Below are 25,542 nucleotides of genomic sequence, written 5' to 3'. Positions count from 1 at the left end.
CTACGAAAATTGAATTCTAATCGTATTACGGTTTGAACAATTTTATTATTTTCTAGTGATGAAACCAAAATACAGTTTTTATAATATTAATATCATTTTACTAAAATGGAATTCCACTAACAAATTAAAAAGTTCTAAATTAAAAAAATTCCATTTTAAACCCATGGCCTATTTATTTGGTCGTGGTTTATATTTTTCGGAACATATTTAGTTAGGCCAATTTGTAAACTTATTTATTTTAAAATATAATTAAAAATAGAATTTAAACCTATAAAAATAATAGAAAAGCATGGCTTATAAAATTTAAAAAATGAGTAAAAATAATACATATAGAAATATAGAATTATTAGTCGTATAGGAATTAAAAAGGATAAAAAAAATAAACTTAGAATTATAACATGAATTATAAAATGTGAAACCAAAAGGTGGTGGAACTAAAAAAATAAGTGAAACCAAAATATCACTTAAAAATAGGTTTCATTTATTAATAAAGAAAAATGGGTAAAAATAATACTTATAGAATTTATAAGTCATAGAGGAATAAAAAAGAAAAAATTAATGCACTTAGAGTTATAACATGAATCATAAAAAGTGAAACCAAAACGTGGTGATACCAAAAAATATGTGCAACCACGGTACCACTTAAAAAGTTTATTCATAAAGAAAAACGGGTAAAAATAATATATATAGAATTATATGTCATAAAGGAATAAAAAAATAAAAATAATACATAGAATTATAAGTTATAAAGGAATCAAAAAGAATAAAAATAATACACTTAGAGTTATAACATGAATCATAAAAGGTGAAATTAAAAGGTGGCAAAATAAAAAAAATAAGTGAAACCAAATACCACTTAAAAAGTTTATTAATAAAGAAAAACGAGTAATAATAATATATATAGAATTATAAGTCATATAAGAATCATATAGTATAAAAATAATACACTTAGAGTTATATCACGAATCATTAAAAAAGTGAAACGAAAAGGGGTGGTAATAAAAAATAAGTGAAACCAAAATACTGCTTAAAAAGTTTATTAATAAAGAAAAACGAGTAAAAATAATATATATAAAATTATAAGTCATATACGAATCAAAATTGATAAAAATAATACACTTAGAGTTATATCATGAATCATAAAAAAGTTAAACCAAAATATCACTTAAAAAGAGGTTTCGCTTATTAATAAAGGTTATTAAAGTCTCAATAATTAAAATACCAAATATTTATTCGTTTAAAGATACATAATCATAATTAATATCGGTGTTCCAGAAATCGCTAGGCGTGCCAAGGCGGTGAGGGTACCTTGGAGAGATTAATCGGCACGGAGATTAATCGGACCGATTAATCGGAACATTAATCGAAAGAATATAAATATTATTTTAAATTTTTATAATTATATAATGATCAATATGTCAAATATTTGTTTGAAAAAAGAAATTAGAATGATATTAAACAATATCTACACATTTGAATGCGTTATGTACTAATTATTGAGTTTATAATATTAACTATATTTTAATTCACACTTTTAAATTAATTATAGTATGTTATTTTTATATTTTAAGTGAGAAAATAAATATATTAGATCACTTGTTACTTCTTACCAATACTTTATATTTTAAAATTGAAATGATATTGTGTGAAATTATGAAATTAATGAATTAAAATTAAAAAAACGTAAAAAAAATATTTTTTTAATTATTTTCCCCCTAAACCGCCTATGACCGATTTTTGACCGCCTAACCCGCCTAATCCCGATTTTTAACCGATTTTTTGGAAAAACGCCTAAATCACCGCCTAGGTCCGAGTCGGGGCGTTTTAGCACCGCCTAGACCGATTTTTAGAACACTGCCTAATATGTGTATGATTAACAAACACATCTAATTTAAGTAGGACAGTGGTTCGAACTCTTGCAAAGTAATTATAAGACCTGAGTTCGATTCTTTGGAAAAACATTTTTTTCAATAAATAATATTTTTTTAATAAATAACACATATAAGAGTAAAATAGTCATTTCAACGAGAATAAAAAATCTCCATGTTCTCTTATTGTATATAGAATAGATTGATTGCATGAAATCAAATCATAACTTTGTTACCGTATATGTTTTTTTTACCCGTATACACTTTATAAATGAGTATTTATACTGATATAAATGTTTATACTAATGATTATTTATTCTAACAAATTTCGGGATGAGAAAGAATCGAATCAGAATCTGGGACGACAAAAATAAACCCTTTAACCGCTCGAGTTGTCAGAGTGAGTTATCTCATGTATCATGTATATATCTATAGGTTTAATTATGTAAACGGTTTTTCTAAAGTGTGGGTAAATGGACAAATGCTAAACAATTCTAACTCATTTTAATTTTAATTGGTAAAATTGTTGTGTATCTAGGAGGTGTACTATTATTAATACGAACTTTCTATTATGTGCCCATTAGTACATATTAAGTACGGAATCTCATAAATTTACTTAATTTTAATTGGTTCATATTTATTAATAATAATGAATCCCTGCATACATAAAAAATCCACCAATTAAAATAAACTAAATTCATGAAATTTCAAATTTAGCATGTGCGCATGATCACATGCTAAACAAACCATTATTAATAGATATAAAGCAATCAAAATGACATAAATTCGCGAGATTTTGCAATTAAAACTTCGTTATTTAAAAAATCATAAAAAAATAAAGTGAGCTTTACTGAAGACAAGCACGCACAAGATAAATCCCGAGAGAGCCTAGAAAATATTCGAAGCCTGGGAAGAAAGGAAAGATAAATTGTTAACTTTAATTTAACAACACTCAAAACTCTCCTCCCCAAAACACTCACATGAACTGGGCTTCCTGCTAAAACAGTTGCACAGTTATCATTAAATCATTTCAACTCATCTGCACATACAAAGAGACACAAACACTGAAGGTGAAAAAGGATACATAGTCGGTGCTCTAATGGCGACGGAGCTCTCGACCAGCTTTTTATGCCAAGGATGGATGACACCTAAGCATTTGAGCGTGCGCCTTTATTCTGTGCCTTCTCGCCATTTCGTTATCATGCGCCAATCCAATTCAGGGTAATTTCTGTGTGTTTTTTGTGAAATTGCTTTCGAGTTTGTTTGTGATTTGTTTAATTTGGTTCGGATTGATTAGAATTGTACTGATTATGGAATCGGTGATTAGAATTGGCATATTTACTGATTGATTAGTGTCGATGCTTCCATTTTTGGAATGCTAATATAGGTACAAGTATTATTATGTTTTCGTTGTTTTCCGTCTTGAAGTTGAATTTATAGTTTAATGTAATGCTGAAATAACTATAGCTGTTGTGATAATTAGTTTAAGTTCATGTTTTAGGATCGCTTCACTCCGTGTTTTTTATTAGTCGACGATGTGGCGAGGATAGATATAGTTAATTTTGGTTCTATTTTGAGAAGAAATTATATATTCGATTAAAGCTATGCATTGGATCATTTTTTTTTATTTCCATGTATTTATTAGCTATGATACCAATTCTTTTATATGCCCGGTGACAAAGTGAAGAATCCAGTGCTACAATTCGTGAAATAGGTAGACAACTTTTGGTGTTGGGAATTATATAATATGTTCGGGTTGAGCTTAGGAAGTCAATGTATAGGAATAATGGTTGATAGATCAAATTAAGGGAAAGGTTGTAAGCTACTGTACATTGTTCTTGTAATTCCTAAAATTGCCGAGGCGTGCCAAATTGCTCATGATAGGGGCAAGTCGAATCTTCTTATCATCTTATATCCTAGAAAATTCTTTTCCATTAAGGTTAAAGGCATTAATGGGACATGTGCAATGCAGCCATATACAATAGTTAAGCCTCCTCTTATGATAACATATAGACAACGTTGTTCCAAGGGCATAAAAGGAAGTCTGTATTATATTTTTAGAAAAAGAGAGGTGGGTTAAAAGCAAGGATAAGTACAAGAAGAAAAGTAGGAGGGGTTTATTCAGGAGATATTATTTTGTAAGCCTTTCTGGGTATTGGGAGTCTCGAGCTTTGAATTGTCATTTATATAGTTTCTGTCTTGTGGTCTTGCTCACTATAATTTTCATTGTGTTTAGTGAATCCCCATTTGGTTTTGGGGTGTCTTTAGTTCACAGCAGCATGCTTGTTTGAATATTTTATCTTGGCATTGAACAGATTTTGTATATAAAGAATGTAATTGAGGGTAAACCACCGGAGACCCCTCAGCAATTGATAGATCCGCCATTGTATAATAGAAATACTTGGTGCATGAAATATAAATAAAAATGTGTTATTATGCCATGTTAGGAAGAGAGACAAATACAATGATCTTTTTCATTGAGCGAAATTGTAATTGCAAATATTTTCAGTTTGAAATAACATTTGTTTGTAAAGAACAAGAATAACAGGTTCAAAATATATACAAACCATTGTCTGAAATCTACCCCTACCAGGCAACATCTACCTACACCAACAAGTGTGCAGTATAGGAAATTCTTGTGTACTTTCTGTAACAACAATGGACTAATTTTGATACACCATTGTGTTCCTACTTCTTCAATAAAGGAGCCTTCAAGGACAACTATTTTGTGCACTGTGTATACTCTGTCTTAAAGTGCTTGTAAAAGCATTGTTTCGTTTATGAGCAGCCATCTTTTTATTTTCAAGATTTGCTTGCATTTGCTAGGGTGAAATATTTATTTGAAATTTTACGATAGGAAGACAGGGGAGTGCTCATGTAATGAGGACCAACAGAATCATAATTAGTTATAAACACTGTGCAGCTCGGAACAAAAGAGACCGTACACTAAAAAAATATTCCGAAGAAAGCCCCCCAAAAATGTACCATTTGGCCCAAGTGTTGCTGAAGAGAGTGATTCAGAGAACTCCAACTCAGATGACATGTCAATCACTAATCTGGAGCCTATGTCTAGAAACAGTTTTGAGACAAATGGAGCAGCTTTGAGTGCAGGGGACAACAATTCGAGCATGAATCTTGAAATTGTGGCTAGCAACAGCGCTGAAACAGTTGGAGCAGCTGAGAATGCAGCTGACAACAATTCGGGAAAATTAGTTCTGTCGAAGCAGAATCAGTCAACGGTATGGCGTATGTATTACAGTTCGGACGAGTATAGTTTGTGCATTCATCCTCCAGTATTAATACCTGCGCTAAATAAACCATAGCTGAATGTGTTTGGCTGCTGAATGACTTGCATTCTACTTCTACTTTTTTTTCCTCAATTTGTTTGGAAAAATGTGATTCCTTAAATTCCACAAAAAGTTCCATTATATACTTCATTTTCATCGGATGATTCTATTCCTTTTCTTCTCCCACTTTAATGGAAGAAAGGAGGCTGTTATCAAAATGCTAATAGTTCACCTTTGTTTAATAGTCCTTAAAAGCTGATGGGGGAGAGGTAAATTCAAATGTCCATATTCAGGATTTGATAGCAATGATAAGACATGCAGAGAAGAGTATGAAATCTTCCTCTTCACATCTTTAAATTCTTTAGATTTGATGTTAGAATTATCTTTGCATATGTGTGTTTCATATCATTGCAATTTCTAATGTGATAGATGTACATCTTCTCAACCAAGCTCGAATATGTGCCCTAGAGGATCTTGAGAAGATTCTTAGTGAGAAGAAGACTTTACAAGGAGAAATTAACTCATTGGAAATGAGACTAGCAGAAACCGATGCTAGGATTAGGGTTGCTTCTCAAGAAAGGTTGCATGTGGAACTTCTTGAAGATCAGTTAAAAAAGTTGCAAACAGAACTTTCCAGAAGGGGTGGCACTCTGGAAAATATTCACGACATAATCCCAAATAATGACATCATTCAGTCGCTTAGTGAGGAGGTGAATCTGCTGAGAACTGAAAATATCTCACTGAAGGAAGACTTGCAAGTTCTGAAAGCAGAGCTTACTGACATAAAGGGTACAGGTGAAAGAGTTGTTTTGATGGAGAAAGAACACTCCTACTTCGAATCGTCAGTAAAAGAGTTGGAACGTAAAATTACTGTTTCTCAGGAAGATGTTTCAAAGCTTTCTACATTGAAATCAGAATGCAAAAGTCTTTGGGAGAGAGTAGATCATCTGCAAACACTTCTGGACAAAGCAACAAAACAGGCTGATCAAGCTTCTTTAGTGTTACAGGAAAATCAAGTGTTGCGGAAGAAGGTTGAGGAGATGGAAGAAACTCTGGAAGAGGCAAACGTGTATAAAATATCCTCAGAAAAGCTGCAAGAATACAATGATTTAATGCAACAAAAGATAAAACACCTGGATGAGCGTCTTCAAAGATCTGATGAGGAAATTCATTCTTATATACAGCTATATCAAGAATCTTTAAATGAATTTCAGGACACTCTTAATATTTTGAGAGAAGAAAGCAAGAGAAGCAAATTGGCCGAGCCTGCTAATGACATGCCTCGGAAATTCTGGAGTCGTATGTTGCTTATGGTTGATGCTTGGTATTTCGAGAAAAAAATTGAATTCGACAATGCAAGCCTTTTAAGAGAAATGATATGGAAGAGGGATGGACGCATTCGTGATGCGTACATGGAGTGCAAAGAAAAGAACGAGCGTGAAACTATTACAACATTTCTTGGACTAATATCATCAGCGGATCGGTGTGTATTATCATTTACTGAATGTTAGTTTGTCAAGCTAGCAATGTTTAATGCTTTGTTTTGTTGATCTGTAGTCCTGGACTGCATGTTATTCACATTGCAGCGGAGATGGCACCAGTTGCTAAGGTAAAGCATATGCTCTATAAATAATATCTTTATATTTATAAATAATATCTTTATATTTTTTCCTGCATTTTTTTATCAAGTGAATGTACAAGTATGAGTGGATCTTCCTTGATTTGGTATATTAATAGCAGTTTATTGAAAAGCTGAAGCATCAATAATTATATTTTCACGGGTTTAGTTTGTGACCTTTTCGCTTTCACACTTTTCTCATTTTCTCAATATGGCATAGATAAGCAGCAACTAACTGATAGCAGCTTCATCAAGTGTGCTAATAATAGTCCTGATTGTGTATATATACTTGTTACTACTCTTGAGTAATAATTCTCATCAGGCTCTTCAGCATAGCTTTAGAAATGTAGTTTTGAAGATAGGCTAAGTTTCTTTCTCATATCAAACTGTCCCCTTCCTAATGTGAAGAAAAAGTCAAGTAGATTTTTCATTGTGCCAAGATATCATGTATTTTATACCTAAATAATTTCCTCCATTGGACTAAATTTGTGGTGAACTGCTAATAGACTGATATGTGTTCTCAATCTTTTAATCATGGTATTGTAGACAGGATTGACTTTGCTGTCTCTTTGTAATTTTCTGTTATAAGTCATTGCGTGTCTGAACACAGAGACTGATTGATATTATGTAACCATTAGGTATAAACTGTGCAAAAGAAGATTTAAGCAATTTTTAACAGACTTCAATACTAGTAAATTTAATAGAAATGATTGCTTGAAGTCATGCATTATTAAGTATCTGACAAATATATCGATTGACTTGGTTGGATTCATACAGATCTATAGATAATTAAACATAAAGAATGAATGAGTTACTTTAGATCATCACAGCAAGTCCAAAGGTGCCTTATATGTTGTCCCAAGTTAAAACTTAGGGCATTTGACAAAAAAAGTTGATCCAACAATGTCCTAGTGATGCCTTATATCACTCAGACCACCTCTTCAAACCCTAATTCTAAGGCACCACTATGCATGCCTTGTTTCACTTCTATTAATAACAAATTTATTTCCCTCATTTTTTACACATCTCTCTCCTCTCATCTTTTCCCTTCCCTCAAAGTGTATTTCAAATATATTATTACTTAAATAATAAGGCACAATTATGAGGCAAATTGTTGGAGTTGATACCAAAATAATATCCTAAATCACTAGGACACTGTTATTTATTATATTTATAAAGCATCTATTAGGACATTGTTGGACTTGCTCTGTGTTGTGTTGCCAGGTCCCTTTAATTAGTTGACAAGTCGTAACTGAATCCAATTCTAATTTTCTTCATCTAAAAATCACTATGCAAGTTACATTTAGTAAATAATTCTTTTAGTTTTCATGTCTTACTATAGTATTTAAATTTACTACTATATTTTGATTACAAGTCAATAATGAATTTGAACCATACAACTTTCTTCGTCTTGTTGCGAAGGTATATCCAAGCACCCACACGGTGTTTTTTTTCTTTCCATAAACCAAATGATGGTCACATGAACGAAATAAGTACTGCTCTTTAGAAAATTTCATGATACTCTGCTGGTTTACCTCTTATGCATGAATATATCTATATCCTTAATTATCTTCACATAAACATATGTGCAAGTCATTTGAGCTAAAGTATGACATACATAGTGTAATAGAACACCATCTAGCATCATTCTTTTCGGCAGAATATATTGTCCTGTCTTTGAAAAATTAAGAGGCTTTATACATCTAGCTTGTAATCTTCACAGAAAGTCGTCTATTGTTTGCTTGTATGTGGCTAAGATGAATTCTGAGTCTATTCCATTGTTGTTGTCGAAGGTTGGTGGCCTTGGGGATGTTTTGACGGGTCTTAGCAAAGCACTACAACAAAAAGGTCACCTTGTGGAAGTTGTTCTTCCAAAATATGATTGCATGCAATATGAACATGTTCAAGATTTAAGGGCAAGTTGATTTTTTTGATCACAGAAGTCATGCTTAAAAAGCATCGATTTAGACAACAGCCGTTTCTAATTATGTGCCTAGTTATGTACAGGGATTAGATATGATTTTGGAGTCATTTTTTGAAGGGAGGATGTTTAGAAATAAAGTCTGGGTCGGCACTGTAGAAGGTAAGTGCTTTTGAAAATCTTGTTACAGGGCATTATCAAAGTTTTCCTGGTGTTGAAATATTACTTTGCAGGCCTTCCTGTCTATTTCATCGAACCTCATCATCCGGGCAATTTCTTTTGGAGAGGACAGTTGTATGGGGAACACGATGATTTCAGGCGTTTCTCTTACTTCAGCAGGGCAGCACTTGAGCTGTTGCTACAACTAGGCAAGAGACCGGACATAATTCATTGCCATGATTGGCAGACAGCTTTTGTTGTATGAATGACTAGACCCCTGTTTTTATTAGTCCTTTTATAGTGACATGATTGATATCCTTACTTCTTTTTCTGCCATTTTTTTAATTGAAGGCTCCACTTTACTGGGACATATATGCACCAAAAGGTCTGAATTCAGCTAGAATCTGTTTTACATGCCACAATTTTGAATATCAAGGAACTGCACCAGCTTCAGAATTAGCTCTTTGCGGGCTTGATGTTAGTCACTTAAACAGGCCAGATAGGATGCAGGACCATTCAGCACATGACAGGATTAATCCTCTCAAAGTAATGGGACCTCATGTAGTTAATAGCCGAATTATTTTTCTGATGCTTGGAATATTTATGTGGTGTATAACTAGGTTTTAATACCTTTCAGGGTGCCATCGTTTACTCCAATATTGTAACGACAGTGTCACCAACCTATGCACAGGAAGTACGGACTGCAGAGGTATGTGTGATGATTTTTCATAAAAGGGCATTTTTTATTGTTACGGTTTGTCGCCATGTAATTAATAAAGAAAGAGTACACAAAAAAGTAATAAAAGTCTTGATTGAGGAAAGACGTCCAACTCTTATGTTTGTTTTTTGAGTATGTTGTGTGTGTTTTGATTGAATTTTAGTGCTTCTGTAGGGGGTGTCAGTTAAGCACACGCGCATACAGACACGTAAATTTAAGGCTCTATATATGCGCATGATGTTTTCTATGCTACTACATATTAGAGTGCCTAAAACCTGTTAGGGATGACTAATTATTGTTGATAGATCAAAAAAGTTCACTTCCATAAAATATCATTTAATTAAAGATGGTACCATAATTTTTGTTAATTTAACCTCAATAATAAATATTAGGAGAACAGGTCATAAGTATCTGGATTGTTACTGCTTGGTTTGACCTGAAATTCTTACGAGTTTTTGCTTTTATTCTGTTTATTGTCAAATAATGATAATATGACTCCTGAAGGCTTTTGCATTTTGTCCATTGAACAGGGAGGAAAAGGCTTGCATTCAACACTCAATTCACATTCTAAAAAGTTTGTTGGAATTCTGAATGGAATTGATACCGACACATGGAATCCAGCAACTGATATATATCTTAAAGTTCAGTACAGTGTCAATGATCTTCAGGGTAAACACGATAATAAGGAAGCTTTAAGAAGACAACTTCACCTTTCCTCTGCTGATGTCTGCCGACCATTGGTAAATTTAGGCTGTTTTCTTGTTCAAGAACTACATTACTTATATTTTTCATTATATGTGATCTCTTTATTTTGGGAATATAGTGCTGTGGTAAGCAAAAGTAATTATATCTTGTTCAATTGCAAGCTCTCATCACAGCTGCACTGAATTTCAAAACTGTTTACAGTGCTTAATTATTTGGATAAATAGAAGTTCCAAATTTCTCTTGGTATCTTCTAAAAATTGCAAAACATGATAAACAATTTCATGGGAATCGATTGCCTAGTAAAATTAAATGAGTGTTGTGTTTATTTTGTTTGTTACTTGGAGAGTCGACGTTAACGAAGTTGTTAAGAATTTTGTCCTTGTGAAGACAACAAAATACATATCAGAACTTTGAGCAGAATTTTCACTAAATAGCTTACAGATTTAAATCGGAAATTTGTTGATTTGTTGCTGTCAGCGAGTTATTTATTTTACTCTGCGTGCAGACTTTTAATTAATGTAATCAATTTTTGCTGTGCAGGTTGGTTGTGTAACCAGATTGGTTCCCCAAAAGGGTGTGCATCTTATAAGACATGCAATTTATCGGACACTGGAGCTGGGAGGACAGTTTGTACTTCTTGGTTCAAGCCCAGTTCCTCATATTCAGGTAATTGTCAGTTCGCTGTTGTATCAACACTTGAGTTTTAGTTCACTTTGTACTGATTGTTTTTTTTAATTAAAATGCAATATTTGCAGAAAGAATTTGAGGAGATTGCAAATCATTTTCAAAGTCACGAACATGTGAGGTTGTTATTAAAGTATGATGAGTCTCTTTCCCATATAATATATGCGGCATCAGATATGCTAATTATTCCGTCTATTTTTGAGCCTTGCGGCCTTACACAGGTAATTATTGGGTATGTTAGGTCACACTTTCACTGTAGAGGGGGTGAATACAGTGTTTATTACAATCAAATCAAACTTCAAGAACTTATGTAACAGAAAACAAACTTTATTTAATCAATAAACTCTGTTACAATCTGGAACTGTTATCTCTCAGTGATGAACAAAATATCACGAGAGCTGCTAGGGTTATAGTAAATAATATTCTCGATAATGATAACACTTATAGTGTAAACCCTATGTCTGTGTTTATATACTACACAGTTACAAGATAATCGCTAATTGATATGGAATATAATTCTGCTTCCTAAAATATATCAATCAGATATCTTCTATTCCAAGTATTCCATTCTTCACGGAATTCCTTCTTCATGCATATCTCTTCTTATGTTTATCTTGATCTTCTTAACTTTAATCAGCTACTGTCCTTATCTGATCGTCCTTCAGCACTTAAGTTCTGATATCTATCTCCTGATAACATAAGTACTGATATCCCTTAAGTTCTGACTTCCAGTATAAGTACTGATCAGTTAAGTACTGATTTGTTCTGTTCAAATAAGATCTGAAATCTAAACATAAAACATATTAGCCATGACATTATCAAATATATCTAACAATCTCCCCCAACTTGTAAATTAGCAAAATATACAAGTTTAACTTGTAGTCTTCAAAGATTGAGTCTGTTTTGCTTTAGTGAATCCTGGTAGGAGTGTTTTAGATTTATTTTCTGATATCAAGTTAACTTGAGCACTGTCAGAGGTTACTTGCTTCTTTTGAATATCAGAACTTACAATTTCTTGACTCTGAACAACTTGAGCCATGTCAGAGGTTGTTTTAAGAACTTTTCTTGAAGTCAGAGCAAGATTATCTTTTCCATCAGTAATTTCTTCTTCCTCAGGAGGTACATAAGGCTTGATAGGTTCACCAACCTTTTCTTTACCCTTGGATCTTGGATCTATCTGTGGTTGTGATCTAGCCAAAGTTTCTTCAGTATGTATCCTTTCTTTGATCACAATGCCTTTAGATTTTGGAAGTAACTTTTTACCAGAAGCTTCAGATTTATATGTGACTTTCTCTGATTTAAGTCTGGCTTCTTCTTCCTTTAAACTTTCCAAGTCCATCCCTGGATTTTCTTGAAGAAATAACTGTCTTGACATTTCCTCATCAAGATCTAGAAGTTCATCAGAACTTATCCTTTTACCAGCAGCAGAACTTATTCTTTTCCCAGTATCAGAACTTGTTCTGTGACTAGCTTGTCTTGATGTAAACCTTCTACCTTGACTATGACCACCACCCATTCCAGAGTTTCCTTGGTCATCTTTTCCATCATCCTTTCCTTGCAGTGACTTGTTGATTTTGCATTTGGACTTAATTACCTTCTCCCCCTTTTTGGCATCAGCAGGTAATAAAAGAGAGATAAGTAGTTCCACTGAGGTCTGGATTTCAGTAAGTTGCGATTGCTGAGAAGCTTGATTTGTCAGAATTTGATCAATCTGAGCTTGTTGCTTCTCTTGAGTTTTCTCAATATAAGCAACCCTGTCAATGGTAGGTTGGAAAAACTTTTTCTTATCAAGTTTCCAAACTTGTTCCTGTTTAATAAAGTTCTCCTGAATCTTGTGTAGCTCTGCATGAGTGTTGGAATGAAGACCTTGTAGATGTTTAGTACTCAATGCAGTGACTCTAAGCTGGATTTTAAAATCATCAGAATGTAACATTTCATCAGCTTTAGTCAAGTGCTCAGCAAGATGTAAAGCATTTGGAACACATGAAACTGAGTTCCATTCCTTAGTCCACTCCTGACCTGCAGGAGTTTCACTCCAAGGTACTGGTGCATCCCTGATAACAAACTCCTTTAGCAGTTCAGACTTCAGGAAGAGTCAGTGGAGGAGTATGTCCTGAAGGACCTGCTTCATCAGCATCTACAGTTGTAGCAGCTTCACCAGTATCTCCAACATTTGCAGCATCAGAACTTAAAGAATCAGTATCTTCTGATAAGACAACTGTGTGAGTAGCAATGGAGGCTTCAACATCCTCTAATTGCTGATCTGATACTAAGTTCTGATCAACAGCCATATCCTGATGCTCACCTAAAATCTGATCATCAGCATCTTGATGCAGAGAAGGTGGTAGTGATAACTCAGGAGTTTGAACAGCATCAGTAACAGGTGTTGTGGAAGGATTATTAGCTGTTGGAGCTTCTAAGAAAAGTATTTCAGGCACAACCAAGTTCTGAATATCAATTTCAGCACTTGTGCCTGGATCAACAAGAGACCTAGAAGGTGAATTAGCCTTGTCAGATACAGGTTCCTGAGATGGAGTTGATGGAGAAGAAGTGACTGGAGCAAATTCCTTGTCTTGTGAGAACAGAGATTCCTGATCCCCTTCCTTAGCTGCTTCCTCCTCATCATCTGAAACTGGCCTCTGTGCCCTCTGTTTCTTGTACTTTTTTGTTGATTTGGATTCCTTGGGAGTTTCAGGAACCGTCATACGTCTAAGCCTCTTGAGAAGCCTAGAACCCCCAATTGCAGAATCCTTCTGAGAAGTTGCCTTCTCAGCTTCATCTACCACAGGTTCTGAAGAGGGAATCTGATCCTCAGAATCTGATTCATCTCTCAAAGTAATCCTCCTCTTCTTCTGAGATGTTTGAGGAACAGTCTTTGTTCTCTTTGGCTTAGAGGATGTAGGCTTCACAGTAGGTGCTGAAGAAGAAGGTTGAGCAGTCTGTGAAGTGGAGAGATAGGATTTGAGATAAGTTCTGAGGGTAGGTTGAGTAGAATGAGAGGTAGGGACTGAGGTTGATGGATTTTGGTTATGGTGAGTTGGTTGAACATTTGAGTAAACAGATTTGTAAGTAGCAGGATCAGCATTTACCAGAATCTGTTTCACAGACTGAGGAATCTGTAATTGTCTCACCATTGATTTCTTTGTGTCAGCATTTATCAGGTCGTTAAAGTACCTTTTTGCAACCTTAAAAGGTGGGGTTTGAGTGCTGACTAACTGGGGTTCAGCAGTACAATACGTATAAATAAGTTGACAGAATCTAGCAAAATAAACAACATCTCGATCCTCTGTCATCCTATCCCCAATAAAACCAATTATTCCAGTTGCAAAATCAAAATGAGTTTGATGGATAATAGCATACCCGATGTGCTGACTCAGAATTGGGATGACATCAAAATTTGAACACTTGTTGCCAAAAGCCTTGGTGATGCAATCGAAGAAGAAACTCCATTCTCTTTTGATATTAGCCCGTTTCAACTGTTCAAGTTTCGTCAGACTCTTTTCATATCCCAAATCAGTCATTAACCCCCGAAGTTCTGATTCCTCTGGTATAGAGAAGGTACAATCTTCTGGAAGATGTAATGCTCTTCGTACTGTACCAGGAGTGACTACATAGGAAGAATCACCCACTTGGAAGATAATATTGGGAGTTCCTCGTTTACCACCATCATCATAAACTCCAGTCCTCCAGAACCGCAGAACTTGTTGACTTGAAAATAATTCAGGCTGAGTTAAGGCGTACCCAACCTCACTATGTGCAAGAAGATCTTGCACAAAATGCAATTCAGATGGAGCTTCAGCATAATCAAGAATTGCAACATAGTTGTTTGGAACAAACTTTGCTCCATCAATGATTAAATCCTTTGGTGCCATGTGAAAAAATATTGAAATTCAAGTATGCCTGTTAGGTGTTTGAGATAATGTCTGTATGAAAAACCAACGTGAGAAAGAATGAGAAAGAGAGTAAAAGTAAGAAGAGAGATAAAGTATAAAGAAAGTAAAAGATTAAAGAAATCTCCTCTCTGTTGTTCTTATACTCTAAAAAAAAATGTTACCGTTGGACACCTGTCAGACATGCAGTAATAACGGATAGTTACTGGGCTCGAGAAAACAGGAATGATTACTTACCCAGTTGCCTTGTTTGAAGGAAAAACCATTTCAGTTATCAAGAGACACAGGTTTAATTCAAAATTGAAACCGTTAGTACTGATTGAATTGTTTTTCACTGCAACATTAATATTCTGAAAATGAATCATGTTAAAAATGACCGAGATAATTTCGATGAATAAGTGCTGATAAAGAATCAGAACTTAAAAAAAAACAAAATTTAAAAGGTCATCAGAATATCAAGCAGGATTTAACAACACAAGATAAAATAACTCAGAGACAAAATCTTGAAGTAAAAACAGTTTTCATTAATATATCAAGTCAATACATATATGAAATAGAGATTACATCAATACAAGATTTGCCCTAAGCTTCTAATCCTAACGTCAACAGCTTTAGTCCTAGCTAAGAAGCCTGACAAAGCTGAGGATGAAGAAGAACAGGAAGAAGACGAGATTAAGTCATCTTCCTCTTCCTATCTTCGACAAACAAGATGGCGAGTCGTATGATTCGCTCTTGCTGACGGATAGCTTCTCGCCTTTCCTCCTCTAGGCGCTCCAGATGGTGATGGTAATCCATCTCGAAGAATAGAAGGTGAGCCAGCACCTCCTGTGGGACAGAGTCCCAGATCTCCTCAGGAATGGCTGTTATATGCCACTCCTGCTGCCACTCGGCACAACTGAGCTCCATTGTGAAGGTTTGTGTGTTCAAAAACATGTTGTATCGAACCATTGTGTTTTTGACAGAAGAAGGAGGATAAGTGTGTGTGATGGAAAGACTAATGTGAAGTGGCTGTGTATATAGGCAAGAGAATACCAAGAGACGCAAAGATATTTAATGCTGACAGGTAGAATTAATTCTACCTCGTCTCCCTAGACTTTGAAAAAGAATAACAGTCATTGGAAAAGGATTGTGCACATGTAACAAGAGTGAACTTTTCAAGGACGAGTGCCATTATGTTTTAACCATAGACTATTAATCTTCCACTTCAACATTTCGAAATTGAGCTGAGACTGTTACCAAATTTTACTCACAGATAAGTCAAGTAAAGGGTTAGACTGAAAAATCAGAACTTAGACCTATACCAGAACTTAACAGTCATCAGAACATAATGTCTTAACTCGAACAAGGAATATCTATCTTAGTAAATACTCATACAAGTTCTTAGTTATGAACGTCAGAACTTAATCATCAGAACGTATAACTAGAACTTGTCCTCAGAATTTGTGCAAAAGTGACACAATGACTGTTTATCTAAAATAACATAGACCACCACAGAAATTTCATCATTCATATGGAGTGATGTGTGTGTGCATTAAGCTAAATAACAGACAAAGAGTAAAGTCTGATCTACTTCAGTACATCTTAGAAATAAGTCATAATTAAAATTTTGCTAAATAGCTGTCATTATCCTGAAACCTACTGATAAATGAGTTCATGCATGAGTCCACCTCAACTGTTTTTGTGCTAATTTTATGCATCTTTTGAAATTCTATTTTACAGAGGCTTCTCAGTGTAAGTGAGTCACGACTGCTTATCAGAATTTATGCTATTATCAGAGTATTTCTCTAGTAATCATAAAGTGTGAAAAGTCACCAAGAAAAAATATTTTGCTTTTCTAATGCATATTTACTTAATACCAGCAATGCACTTAGGTCGTCCCATTCACATTTTTACTCTAGATCTCAAAGGAGTACCTGATATTATTCTTTGATTCTTTTTCTTTTTCTTTTGATAAGTGAGGTTTATCAGCACTTAGTACATTCAGCCGTTTTACTAGAATCAGAACTTAAACAGATGAGTAGCATTATTCTAATTTGGGACTTAGTAGTAAGATGAATAAAGTAAACTAAACTAAGCTCAAGTATCAGAATTTGCTTGTGTCATAAGATTTCCACAGAAATAATTACTTCTTTCATGGGATCATTTGTTTATTGAAGACTAGTAGGTCAGTATCTTGCACAATTATCCTCATAGGGTAGAATAGTTACTGAAACAGACATATCACTTATCAGAGTTTAGAAATATGTATCAGACAACAATCAGTACTTAAAAACATTTATCAATTAATGCACAGAATATACAAAGAGATTAATTCTGTAAATACTGATCATAAAGTCTGATAACAAGTTTAAGCAGATTTAGAGAAAGAACCTGAAATCATTCCAAGTTCATTTACCAATTTTGTAAAGGTAGCTTCACACAGTGGTTTTGTGAAGATATCTGCTACTTGTTGATCTGTGGGAACAAAATGCAATTCCACTGTACCTTCATCCACATGTTCCCTGATGAAATGGTACCTGATGCTGATGTGCTTTGTCATAGAGTGTTGAACTGGATTACCTGTCATAGCAATAGCACTTTGATTATCACAGTAAATAGGGATTTTGAAATACGTTAACCCATAATCAAGTAACTGATTCTTCATCCAGAGAATCTGTGCACAGCAGCTTCCTGCAGCAATATACTCTGCTTCTGCAGTTGATGTGGAAATTGACTTTTGTTTCTTGCTATACCAAGAAACCAACCTGCCTCCAAGAAATTGGCAGCTACCACTGGTGCTTTTCCTGTCAATTTTGCAACCTGCAAAATCTGTATCTGAGTAACCTATTAATTTAAAATCTGATTCTCTAGGATACCATAATCCTAGATCAGCTGTTCCTTTAAGATACTTAAAGATTCTTTTTACAGCTGTTAAGTGAGGTTCTCTTGGATCTTCTTGAAATCTTGCACAAAGACAGGTAGCAAACATGATATCTGGTCTACTAGCAGTTAGATAGAGAAGTGAGCCAATCATACCTCTGTAATCAGTAATATCTACTGAATTACCAGTATCCTTATCCAGTTTTGTTGCAGTGGCCATGGGAGTGGATGCACTTGAACAGTCTTGCATTCCAAATTTTTTCAGCAAGTTTCTGGTGTACTTAGATTGACAAATAAAAGTTCCTTCTTCACTCTGCTTGACTTGAAGGCCCAGAAAATAACTAAGTTCTCCCATCATACTCATCTGATATCTTGACTGCATTAGGTTGGCAAACTTTTTGCAAAGTTTGTCATTTGGAGACCCAAAAATAATATCATCAACATAAATCTGGATCAAAAGTAAGTCCTTGCCATGGTTGAGATAGAACAGTGTTTTGTCAATAGTTCCTCTGTTGAATCCACTTTCCAGAAGAAACTGAGCTAAAGTCTCATACCATGCTCTAGGAGCTTGCTTAAGTCCATAAAGTGCTTTATCAAGCCTGTAGACATAATCTGGATGTTTGGAATCTACAAAGCCTGGAGGTTGTTCAACATATACTTCCTCTTCCAATTCTCCATTGAGAAAAGCACTTTTCACATCCATTTGAAAGACAGTAAACTTTTTGTGAGCAGCATAAGCCATGAATATCCTTATGGCTTCTAACCTAGCAACTGGAGCAAATGTTTCATCATAGTCAATTCCCTCCTATTGAGAATATCCTTTTGCAACCAGCCTTGCTTTGTTCCTTACAATTATGCCATCACTGTCAGTTTTGTTTCTGAATACCCACTTTGTACCAACAACCGATCTATTCTTGGGTCTTGGCACTAAGGTCCAGACTTTGTTTCTTTCAAATTCATTCAACTCTTCCTGCATTGCTTGCACCCAATCAGCATCTTGAAGAGCTTCTTCCACTTTCTTTGGCTCAGACTGAGAGAGAAAAGAATTGTAAAGACATTCATTCGAAGTACCTGTTCTAGTTCTGACACCTGCCTCAGGATTTCCAATTATTAAATCAGGTGTATGTGATTTTGTCCACTTCCTTGCAGATGGAAGATTTTCTCTAGAACTGGATGCTCCCCCATGATTCATGCTGTCTTCGGTTTCATTTTCTGATGCTCCCCCTGAAACTATGCTCTCTGAGTTGGATCCTTCAGTATTTAGATTTTCAGTACTGTCAGTACTTGGCTTATCAGAACTTGACGAATCTGAATTTGAAGAGCCAGATGTATGTTCTGATGCTTCTTGAGATGTGATAATATCTTGAGTATGCTCCCCCTGCATTGGTGCATCTTCCTTTGACGTAGTCACCACAGTTTCAATAACATCAGAGTTTAATCCATCAGAATTTACAGTATCAGGACTTAGACTGTCAGGACTTGAGGTATCAGAATATGAATCTTCATTTTCAAATCTCAGCTGATCATGATCAATGCAATCTTCAAGTCCAGTGATCTTCTTGTCATCAAAAGAGACATTGATAGATTCCATGACCACTTTTGTTCTCAAATTATAGACTCTGAAGGCTTTTGTAGAAAGTGGATATCCCACAAAGATTCCCTCATCAGCTTTTAGATCAAACTTGGATAGCTGTTCAGGATGAGTCTTGAGAACAAAACACTTACATCCAAATACATGAAAGTATTTGAGATTTGGCTTCTTGTTCTTCACCATCTCATATGGTGTTTTTCCATGCTTGTTAATAAGTGTTGCATTTTGAGTAAAACAAGCAGTCTGCACAGCTTCAGCCAAGAAATAGGTTGGAAGCTTTGCTTCTTCAAGCATTGTTCGTGCAGCTTCAATTAGAGTTCTATTCTTCCTTTCAACAACTCCATTTTGCTGTGGAGTTCCAGGAGCAGAAAATTCCTGCTTTATTCCATGATTTTTGCAGAACTCTTCCATTATCAAATTCTTGAATTCAGTGCCATTATCACTCCTCAAAATTTTCACAGAATCTTTGATCAATTTATCCAGATGTTTGACATGATCAATCAGGATAGATGCAGTTTCACTTTTTGTGTGCAAGAAATACACCCATGTGTATCTGGTGAACTCATCTACTATGACCAACGCATATTTCTTCTTTGCAATAGACATGACATTCACTGGACCAAATAGATCAACATGAAGCAGATAATAAGGCTCAAGAATTGATGATTCAGTCTTGCTCTTGAACGAAGATTTTCTTTGTTTAGCCTTCTGACATGAGTCACAAAGACCATCAGGAACAAACACTAATTTTGACAGTCCTTTCACAAGATCTTTCTTGATCAGTTCATTTATCTTGTTGAAGTTTAAATGAGAGAGTTTCTTGTGCCAATTTCAGCTTTCTTCAGTTGAGGCTCTACTCACTAAACAGATTGCAGAACCATCAGAACTTGTTGAAAGCTTAGCTTCATAAATGTTACCACGCCTGAATCCCTTCAGAACAATTTTTCCTTTAGATTTACTAACTATTTCACAATGTTCTGCAAAGAAATCAACATGATAACCTCTGTCACAGATTTGACTTATACTCAGTAAGTTGTGTTTAAGTCCTGAGACCAGAGCTACATCTTTAATAATGACATTCCCAAGATTGATATTGCCATATCCCAAAGTTTTTCCAATGTTGCCATCTCCATAAGAAACACTTGGGCCAGCTTTCTCCACAAAGTCTGATAGCAGGGCCTTATTTCCAGTCATATGTCCTGAACATCCACTGTCCAGAACTAAAATATTTTTCCTGTTGCCCTGCAATCAAAAAGACCACTAATTATTAGTTTTAAAGACCCAGACTTGCTTGGATCCTTTGGCCTTTTTAGGTTTGTTAACATTTGCAGCGGATTTAGCATCAGATTTTATGTTAACAGTTTTCTTATCAGAACTTATACTACCAGACTTTGAATCAGAACTTACACTAGAAGGAACAACAGAAACTTTCTTTAAAGAAGGTTTTATTTGATAATAATCATAGTACAAACTATGATATTCCTTACAAGTATAAATGGAATGCCATAAACTACCACAATGAAAACAAGGATTTTGTGGTTTGTATCTAACAGACTGACTCTTAACTCCTGACTTTGTAGATAAGGAGTTAATATTCTTATTCTTCCTGCAAAAAAAAGCCAGATGGTTAGAACTTCCACAGTTATGACATGCTTTCCTAGGAGCATCAGGAACAGATTTATAGTTATTGCTTTTATTCACACCTTCCTTTCCATTCCTGTTTTTCCTAGGTGATTTTACCTTGTTTGCATTCTTAACATCTTTCAGCTTATGCTTAAGCTGCTTCTTTGTCATTAAGCCTATGTTAACTTCAGCTGTCTTTTCCTGTTTTAGTTTGTCAGAAGCTAATTCCTTTTTAACTTCTGATTTCTCATTTTCAGATTTTTCAGTTACAAACTTAACAGGTTTTAACTTCGGCTTTTGCTTATCAACAGGCTTAATTTCTACAGTTCCTTTTTCATTTTTATTTTCTCCATAGCCTAAGCCCTCTTTCCAGTTTCCACTGCTTAGCAAATTTTGAGTTGTTTTGCCAGAGTTAGTCCAAGTTCTTATAATCTCTCTCTCCTTTTCTAACTCAGTTTTTAGAGATTCATTCATTTTTAGCACTTCATCCCTAACATAAAAAGCATCATCTCTATCCTGCTGAGTTTAATGGAACATGACTAACTCTTTTTCTAAGAAATCATTTCTTTTCCTAAAAGCAAGATTTTCAGAAGTTAATCTTTCACATGTTAAAGTTTGATCTCTATAACTAACAAACATGGTTTTAAGATATCTTCTCAACTCATTAATATCATCAGTATGAAAAGCATAAGTAGTCTGAGGTACCTTTGTTTCAGCAGCTTCAGAACTGCTCTCAGAACTTGATTTATCAGCATTTGCCATCAATGCATAGTTCTCCTCACTTTCAGAGTCTGAGGTGTCTGTCCAGCTTTTCTGCTTTGTGACAAGAGCTTTGCCTTTGTCACTCTTGGTCTTCTTACAATCAGGAGATATGTGGCCTTTCTCACCACAATTATAACATTTAACATTAGCGTAATCTCCTCTGTCAGACTTTCCTACTCTTCCTTCAGATCTTCTGAAATTCTTCTTATCAGAACTTATGCCTTTTCTGGAAAACTTCTTTCCCTTCCTGAACTTCCTGTATGCAATCTTTGTGATTCCTTTCACCATAAGAGCACACAGCTTCATCATCTCCTCATCAGCATCAGTTTCAGGCAAGCTTTCAGAATCTGAGTCATCATCACTCTTAGAACTTGATGACTCAGTATCAGACTTTATGATAAGAGCTTTACCCTTGTCTTTCTTTGAGGAAGGTGGTTTGGGGGATTCCTCTTCAGCCTTGAGAGCAACTGTCCTTGACTTTCCTCCTTTCCTCTTGCTTCTTTGTTCCATCTCAAGTTCATGAGTCTTGAGCATTCCATAGATTTCATCAAGAGTTGTTTCATCAAGATTGTAGTTGTCTCTTATTGTTGTTGCCTTCAAATCCCAACATTCAGGAAGAGCTAGCTAACAGGAATTTAAGGTTTGTATCTTCAAGATCATACTCCTTATTTACTAATGACAAGTCATTCAAGAGTTTGACAAATCTATCATATACATCAGTCAATGACTCATTAGTCCTAGAGTCAAAGTGTTCATACTCTTGAGTGAGTATTGTCTTCCTGTTCTTCTTAACTGTTTCAGTTCCTTGACACCTTGTCTCCAGTGCATCCCATATCTCCTTAGCAGTCTTGCAGTTGATTACCCTGTTTGACATTACATTATCAATGGCACTATGCAATAAGTGTCGTACCTTGGCATCCTTAGCAATAGATGCTATATCTTCAGCAGTGTAATCACTCTTTTCCTTTGGTACGGTCATTGCTGCTTCACCTGCAACTACAACAGCGAGCTTGGTAGGTTTGTGAGGCCCTTCCTTGATTCTATCAAGGTATTCTGGATCTGTTGCTTCCGGAAACATGGTCATCCTTACCTTCCATATGGGATATTCAGATGGTCTCAATATGGGAACTCTGATAGTCTCATATCGACTCTGAGTTGATGTCTTTGATGATTCCTCAGTTTTGGTAGGCTTAGTTGGAGTTTCTGTGTCAGACATGATTGTTTTTGGATCTTTAACTGTATGTGTGTTAACAGAAGGCTCTGATACCACTTGTTAGGTCACACTTTCACTGTAGAGGGGGTGAATACAGTGTTTATTACAATCAAATCAAACTTCAAGAGCTTATGTAACAGAAAACAAACTTTATTTAATCAATAAACTCTGTTACAATCTGGAACTGTTATCTCTCAGTGATGAACAAAATATCACGAGAGCTGCTAGGGTTATAGTAAATAATATTCTCGATAATGATAACACTTATAGTGTAAACCCTATGTCTGTGTTTATATACTACACAGTTACAAAATAATCGCTAATTGATATGGAATATAATTCTGCTTCCTAAAATATATCAATCAGATATCTTCTATTCCAAGTATTCCATTCTTCACGGAATTCCTTCTTCATGCATATCTCTTCTTATGTTTATCTTGATCTTCTTAACTTTAATCAGCTACTGTCCTTATCTGATCGTCCTTCAGCACTTAAGTTCTGATATCTATCTCCTGATAACATAAGTACTGATATCCCTTAAGTTCTGACTTCCAGTATAAGTACTGATCAGTTAAGTACTGATTTGTTCTGTTCAAATAAGATCTGAAATCTAAACATAAAACATATTAGCCATGACATTATCAAATATATCTAACAGGGTAAAATGTCCTCAGTGGCTTGAGAAGCAACATTTTGAGTCATGGCCAATGTATTATGGTTCTTTTGTTGATAGATTTCTGAGAAGAGTTACAATATGTTTTCAGATGATAGCAATGAAATATGGTTCAGTTCCGGTAGCTAGAAAAACTGGAGGTCTAAATGACAGGTGAGTTAATGCTGCTTCACCATATATATTGGAGTTGGACTACTTTTTTCTGGTAATCAACTTTGAGAATATCTGTGCTAATATTTTGTTTCACAAATTTTCCCCTCTATTCGCGTGAAGTGTTTTTGACATCGACGACGATAGTATTCCAGTTCAATTCAGAAATGGTTATACTTTTTTTACAGCTGATGAACAGGTAAATATTTGGTGACCTAGTACTATTCTGAAATATCAGTTACAAAGTATTCTATATTTATTTTCCAAATCCTGTAATTTGAATTTATACATGTTTTTTGCTAATCATATCAACACTGAACTTCTAGTTGTCCTATGAGTAAGTTGTGTTGTAAAGTCAAATCATCACCTGAACTGTAAGTTTTACACACAAATATGAACCTGATGAAACAAGCTATGTCATTTTCTAGGTTGATCCCTTCATAGAACCATTACATTTTTAGTGCCTGAACAGGACTAAAACATACTAACAGTTCTGTCAGTTCATCTGAATTTTTGAATATTTCTTTTATGAAAATTTGACGAGGTGAGGCTGTGAAGAAGCTTGTACAAAATCATACCTTTGTTCGTAAGTTGTCTTTGTTGATGCTGATAACTTGACAACCTTAAGCTCCAAACTCTAAATAAATTTACAGAACTTGATGATATCTCTTTGTTTTAAATATTAGTCTATTATGTTGACTGCTTGTAAATATGTCCTCCACATGTACTTATTCATGAGTTCAAATCTTGACATTGCTGAACACAGGTTTAAATATTCTGTATCACTTTAGCTAATAGAAATCCGCGGAGCTGTTGATTTTACTCACCATCCATCGACTCTAAGGAAAATTACCTAATTCTAAAGTAAAAACAATTTTTTGTTTTATTTTGATAAGGGTTCTTGTATCTATTTTTTGTAGGGATTTAATAGTGCTTTAGACCGAGCTATTTACCACTACAAGAATGATAGAGACAGTTGGCAACAACTTGTGCAAAAAAACATGAACATAGATTTTAGTTGGGACTCATCAGCATTACAGTACGAGGAATTATATCTCAAGTCTGTAGCCAGGGCAAAAGCAGCAAATCGTTCCTGAGATATGTTATTGTTTAATTCCTCGGTATTTTGCTTGAGATTCATGCCAGCAATTCATACTGTCCAAAGCCAGTTTTCGAGAGCTTTGCATATATAACTGACTAGAATGGGTTTCCATATGAACTGATGTCCTGTTTGATCTGTACGCGATTCATATTTGAGAGGAAACTGGCGTACTGGCGACATTCTTTAAGGCTAGGGCGCGTTGAAGCTGTTTGGAGGTAATGCTACCGGCAAAATATGCAAAGTATACTTGCAGCCTAGGAAAAAGGATCGTAGTTGGAGCTGGTCAGAGATTCTATTTGCTAATCATTTATTTATTTATCTTGGTATATATGTATATGCTAAAATAATGGCTGCTAGTGATGTATAGTGCTTTTACAAGTGAATTTGGTTGGACCAAAAAGTACTATACAGGGACTGTACATGTAAAAAGATGCGTGACCTTTGATATATACGAGATTAATCTCATTTAATATGGGCTCACAAGATTATGAAAATCAATTTGTAAGTTCTCAAAAGATAGTGTGATAGATTATGTAGAACTAAACTTCTGGTTAACGTTCACTTATTGTCATGATTTATAATTTCCCAGGCAGTGTTTTATTGATCTATATTTATACTTTTATGTTTCTTTTTGCAATCACTACCAAAAAGATCACACACGCCGAAACAATATTGGATACTGTTTAACCTCGAGGATATTGGATACTGTTTAACCTCGT

At 34.8% G+C, this 25,542-nt stretch overlaps 1 protein-coding gene across 3 annotated transcripts; it reads left to right on the top strand.

The window, feature by feature from the left end:
* The first annotated feature begins 2,765 nt into the window (after positions 1–2,765).
* Positions 2,766–25,295, top strand: LOC141677203 (putative starch synthase 4, chloroplastic/amyloplastic). Of its 3 annotated transcripts, none has more exons than XM_074483008.1 (16): positions 2,766–3,089; positions 4,792–5,107; positions 5,401–5,482; positions 5,585–6,638; positions 6,713–6,764; positions 8,567–8,689; positions 8,781–8,856; positions 8,928–9,112; positions 9,205–9,399; positions 9,491–9,562; positions 10,102–10,311; positions 10,817–10,942; positions 11,032–11,181; positions 23,663–23,724; positions 23,845–23,920; positions 24,642–25,295. In XM_074483008.1, the coding sequence occupies exons 1-16, from the start codon at positions 2,968–2,970 to the stop codon at positions 24,816–24,818; spliced, it is 3,078 nt and encodes a 1,025-aa protein (XP_074339109.1). In that variant the 5' UTR covers positions 2,766–2,967; the 3' UTR covers positions 24,819–25,295. The 3 variants fall into 3 exon arrangements, with proteins under 3 accessions (XP_074339109.1, XP_074339111.1, XP_074339110.1); XM_074483010.1 differs by having other exon boundaries at positions 4,730–5,107; XM_074483009.1 differs by having other exon boundaries at positions 4,726–5,107.
* The last annotated feature ends 247 nt before the right edge of the window (positions 25,296–25,542 follow it).

The sequence above is a fragment of the Apium graveolens genome, chromosome 8 (assembly GCF_009905375.1).
Source record: "Apium graveolens cultivar Ventura chromosome 8, ASM990537v1, whole genome shotgun sequence".
NCBI lineage: Eukaryota > Viridiplantae > Streptophyta > Magnoliopsida > Apiales > Apiaceae > Apium > Apium graveolens.
This window is presented reverse-complemented; position numbering and strand designations above follow the sequence as displayed.

What these genes read in the sequence shown, in the direction of transcription:
- LOC141677203 (XM_074483008.1), top strand. Translation starts at nt 2,968, where the DNA reads ATGGCGACGGAGCTCTCGACCAGCTTTTTATGCCAAGGATGGATGACA. An exon ending in AACATGTTCAAGATTTAAGG is followed by an intron (nt 8,690 to 8,780) that starts GCAAGTTGATTT and finishes AGTTATGTACAG; the next exon opens with GGATTAGATATGATTTTGGA. An exon ending in CTGGGTCGGCACTGTAGAAG is followed by an intron (nt 8,857 to 8,927) that starts GTAAGTGCTTTT and finishes ATTACTTTGCAG; the next exon opens with GCCTTCCTGTCTATTTCATC.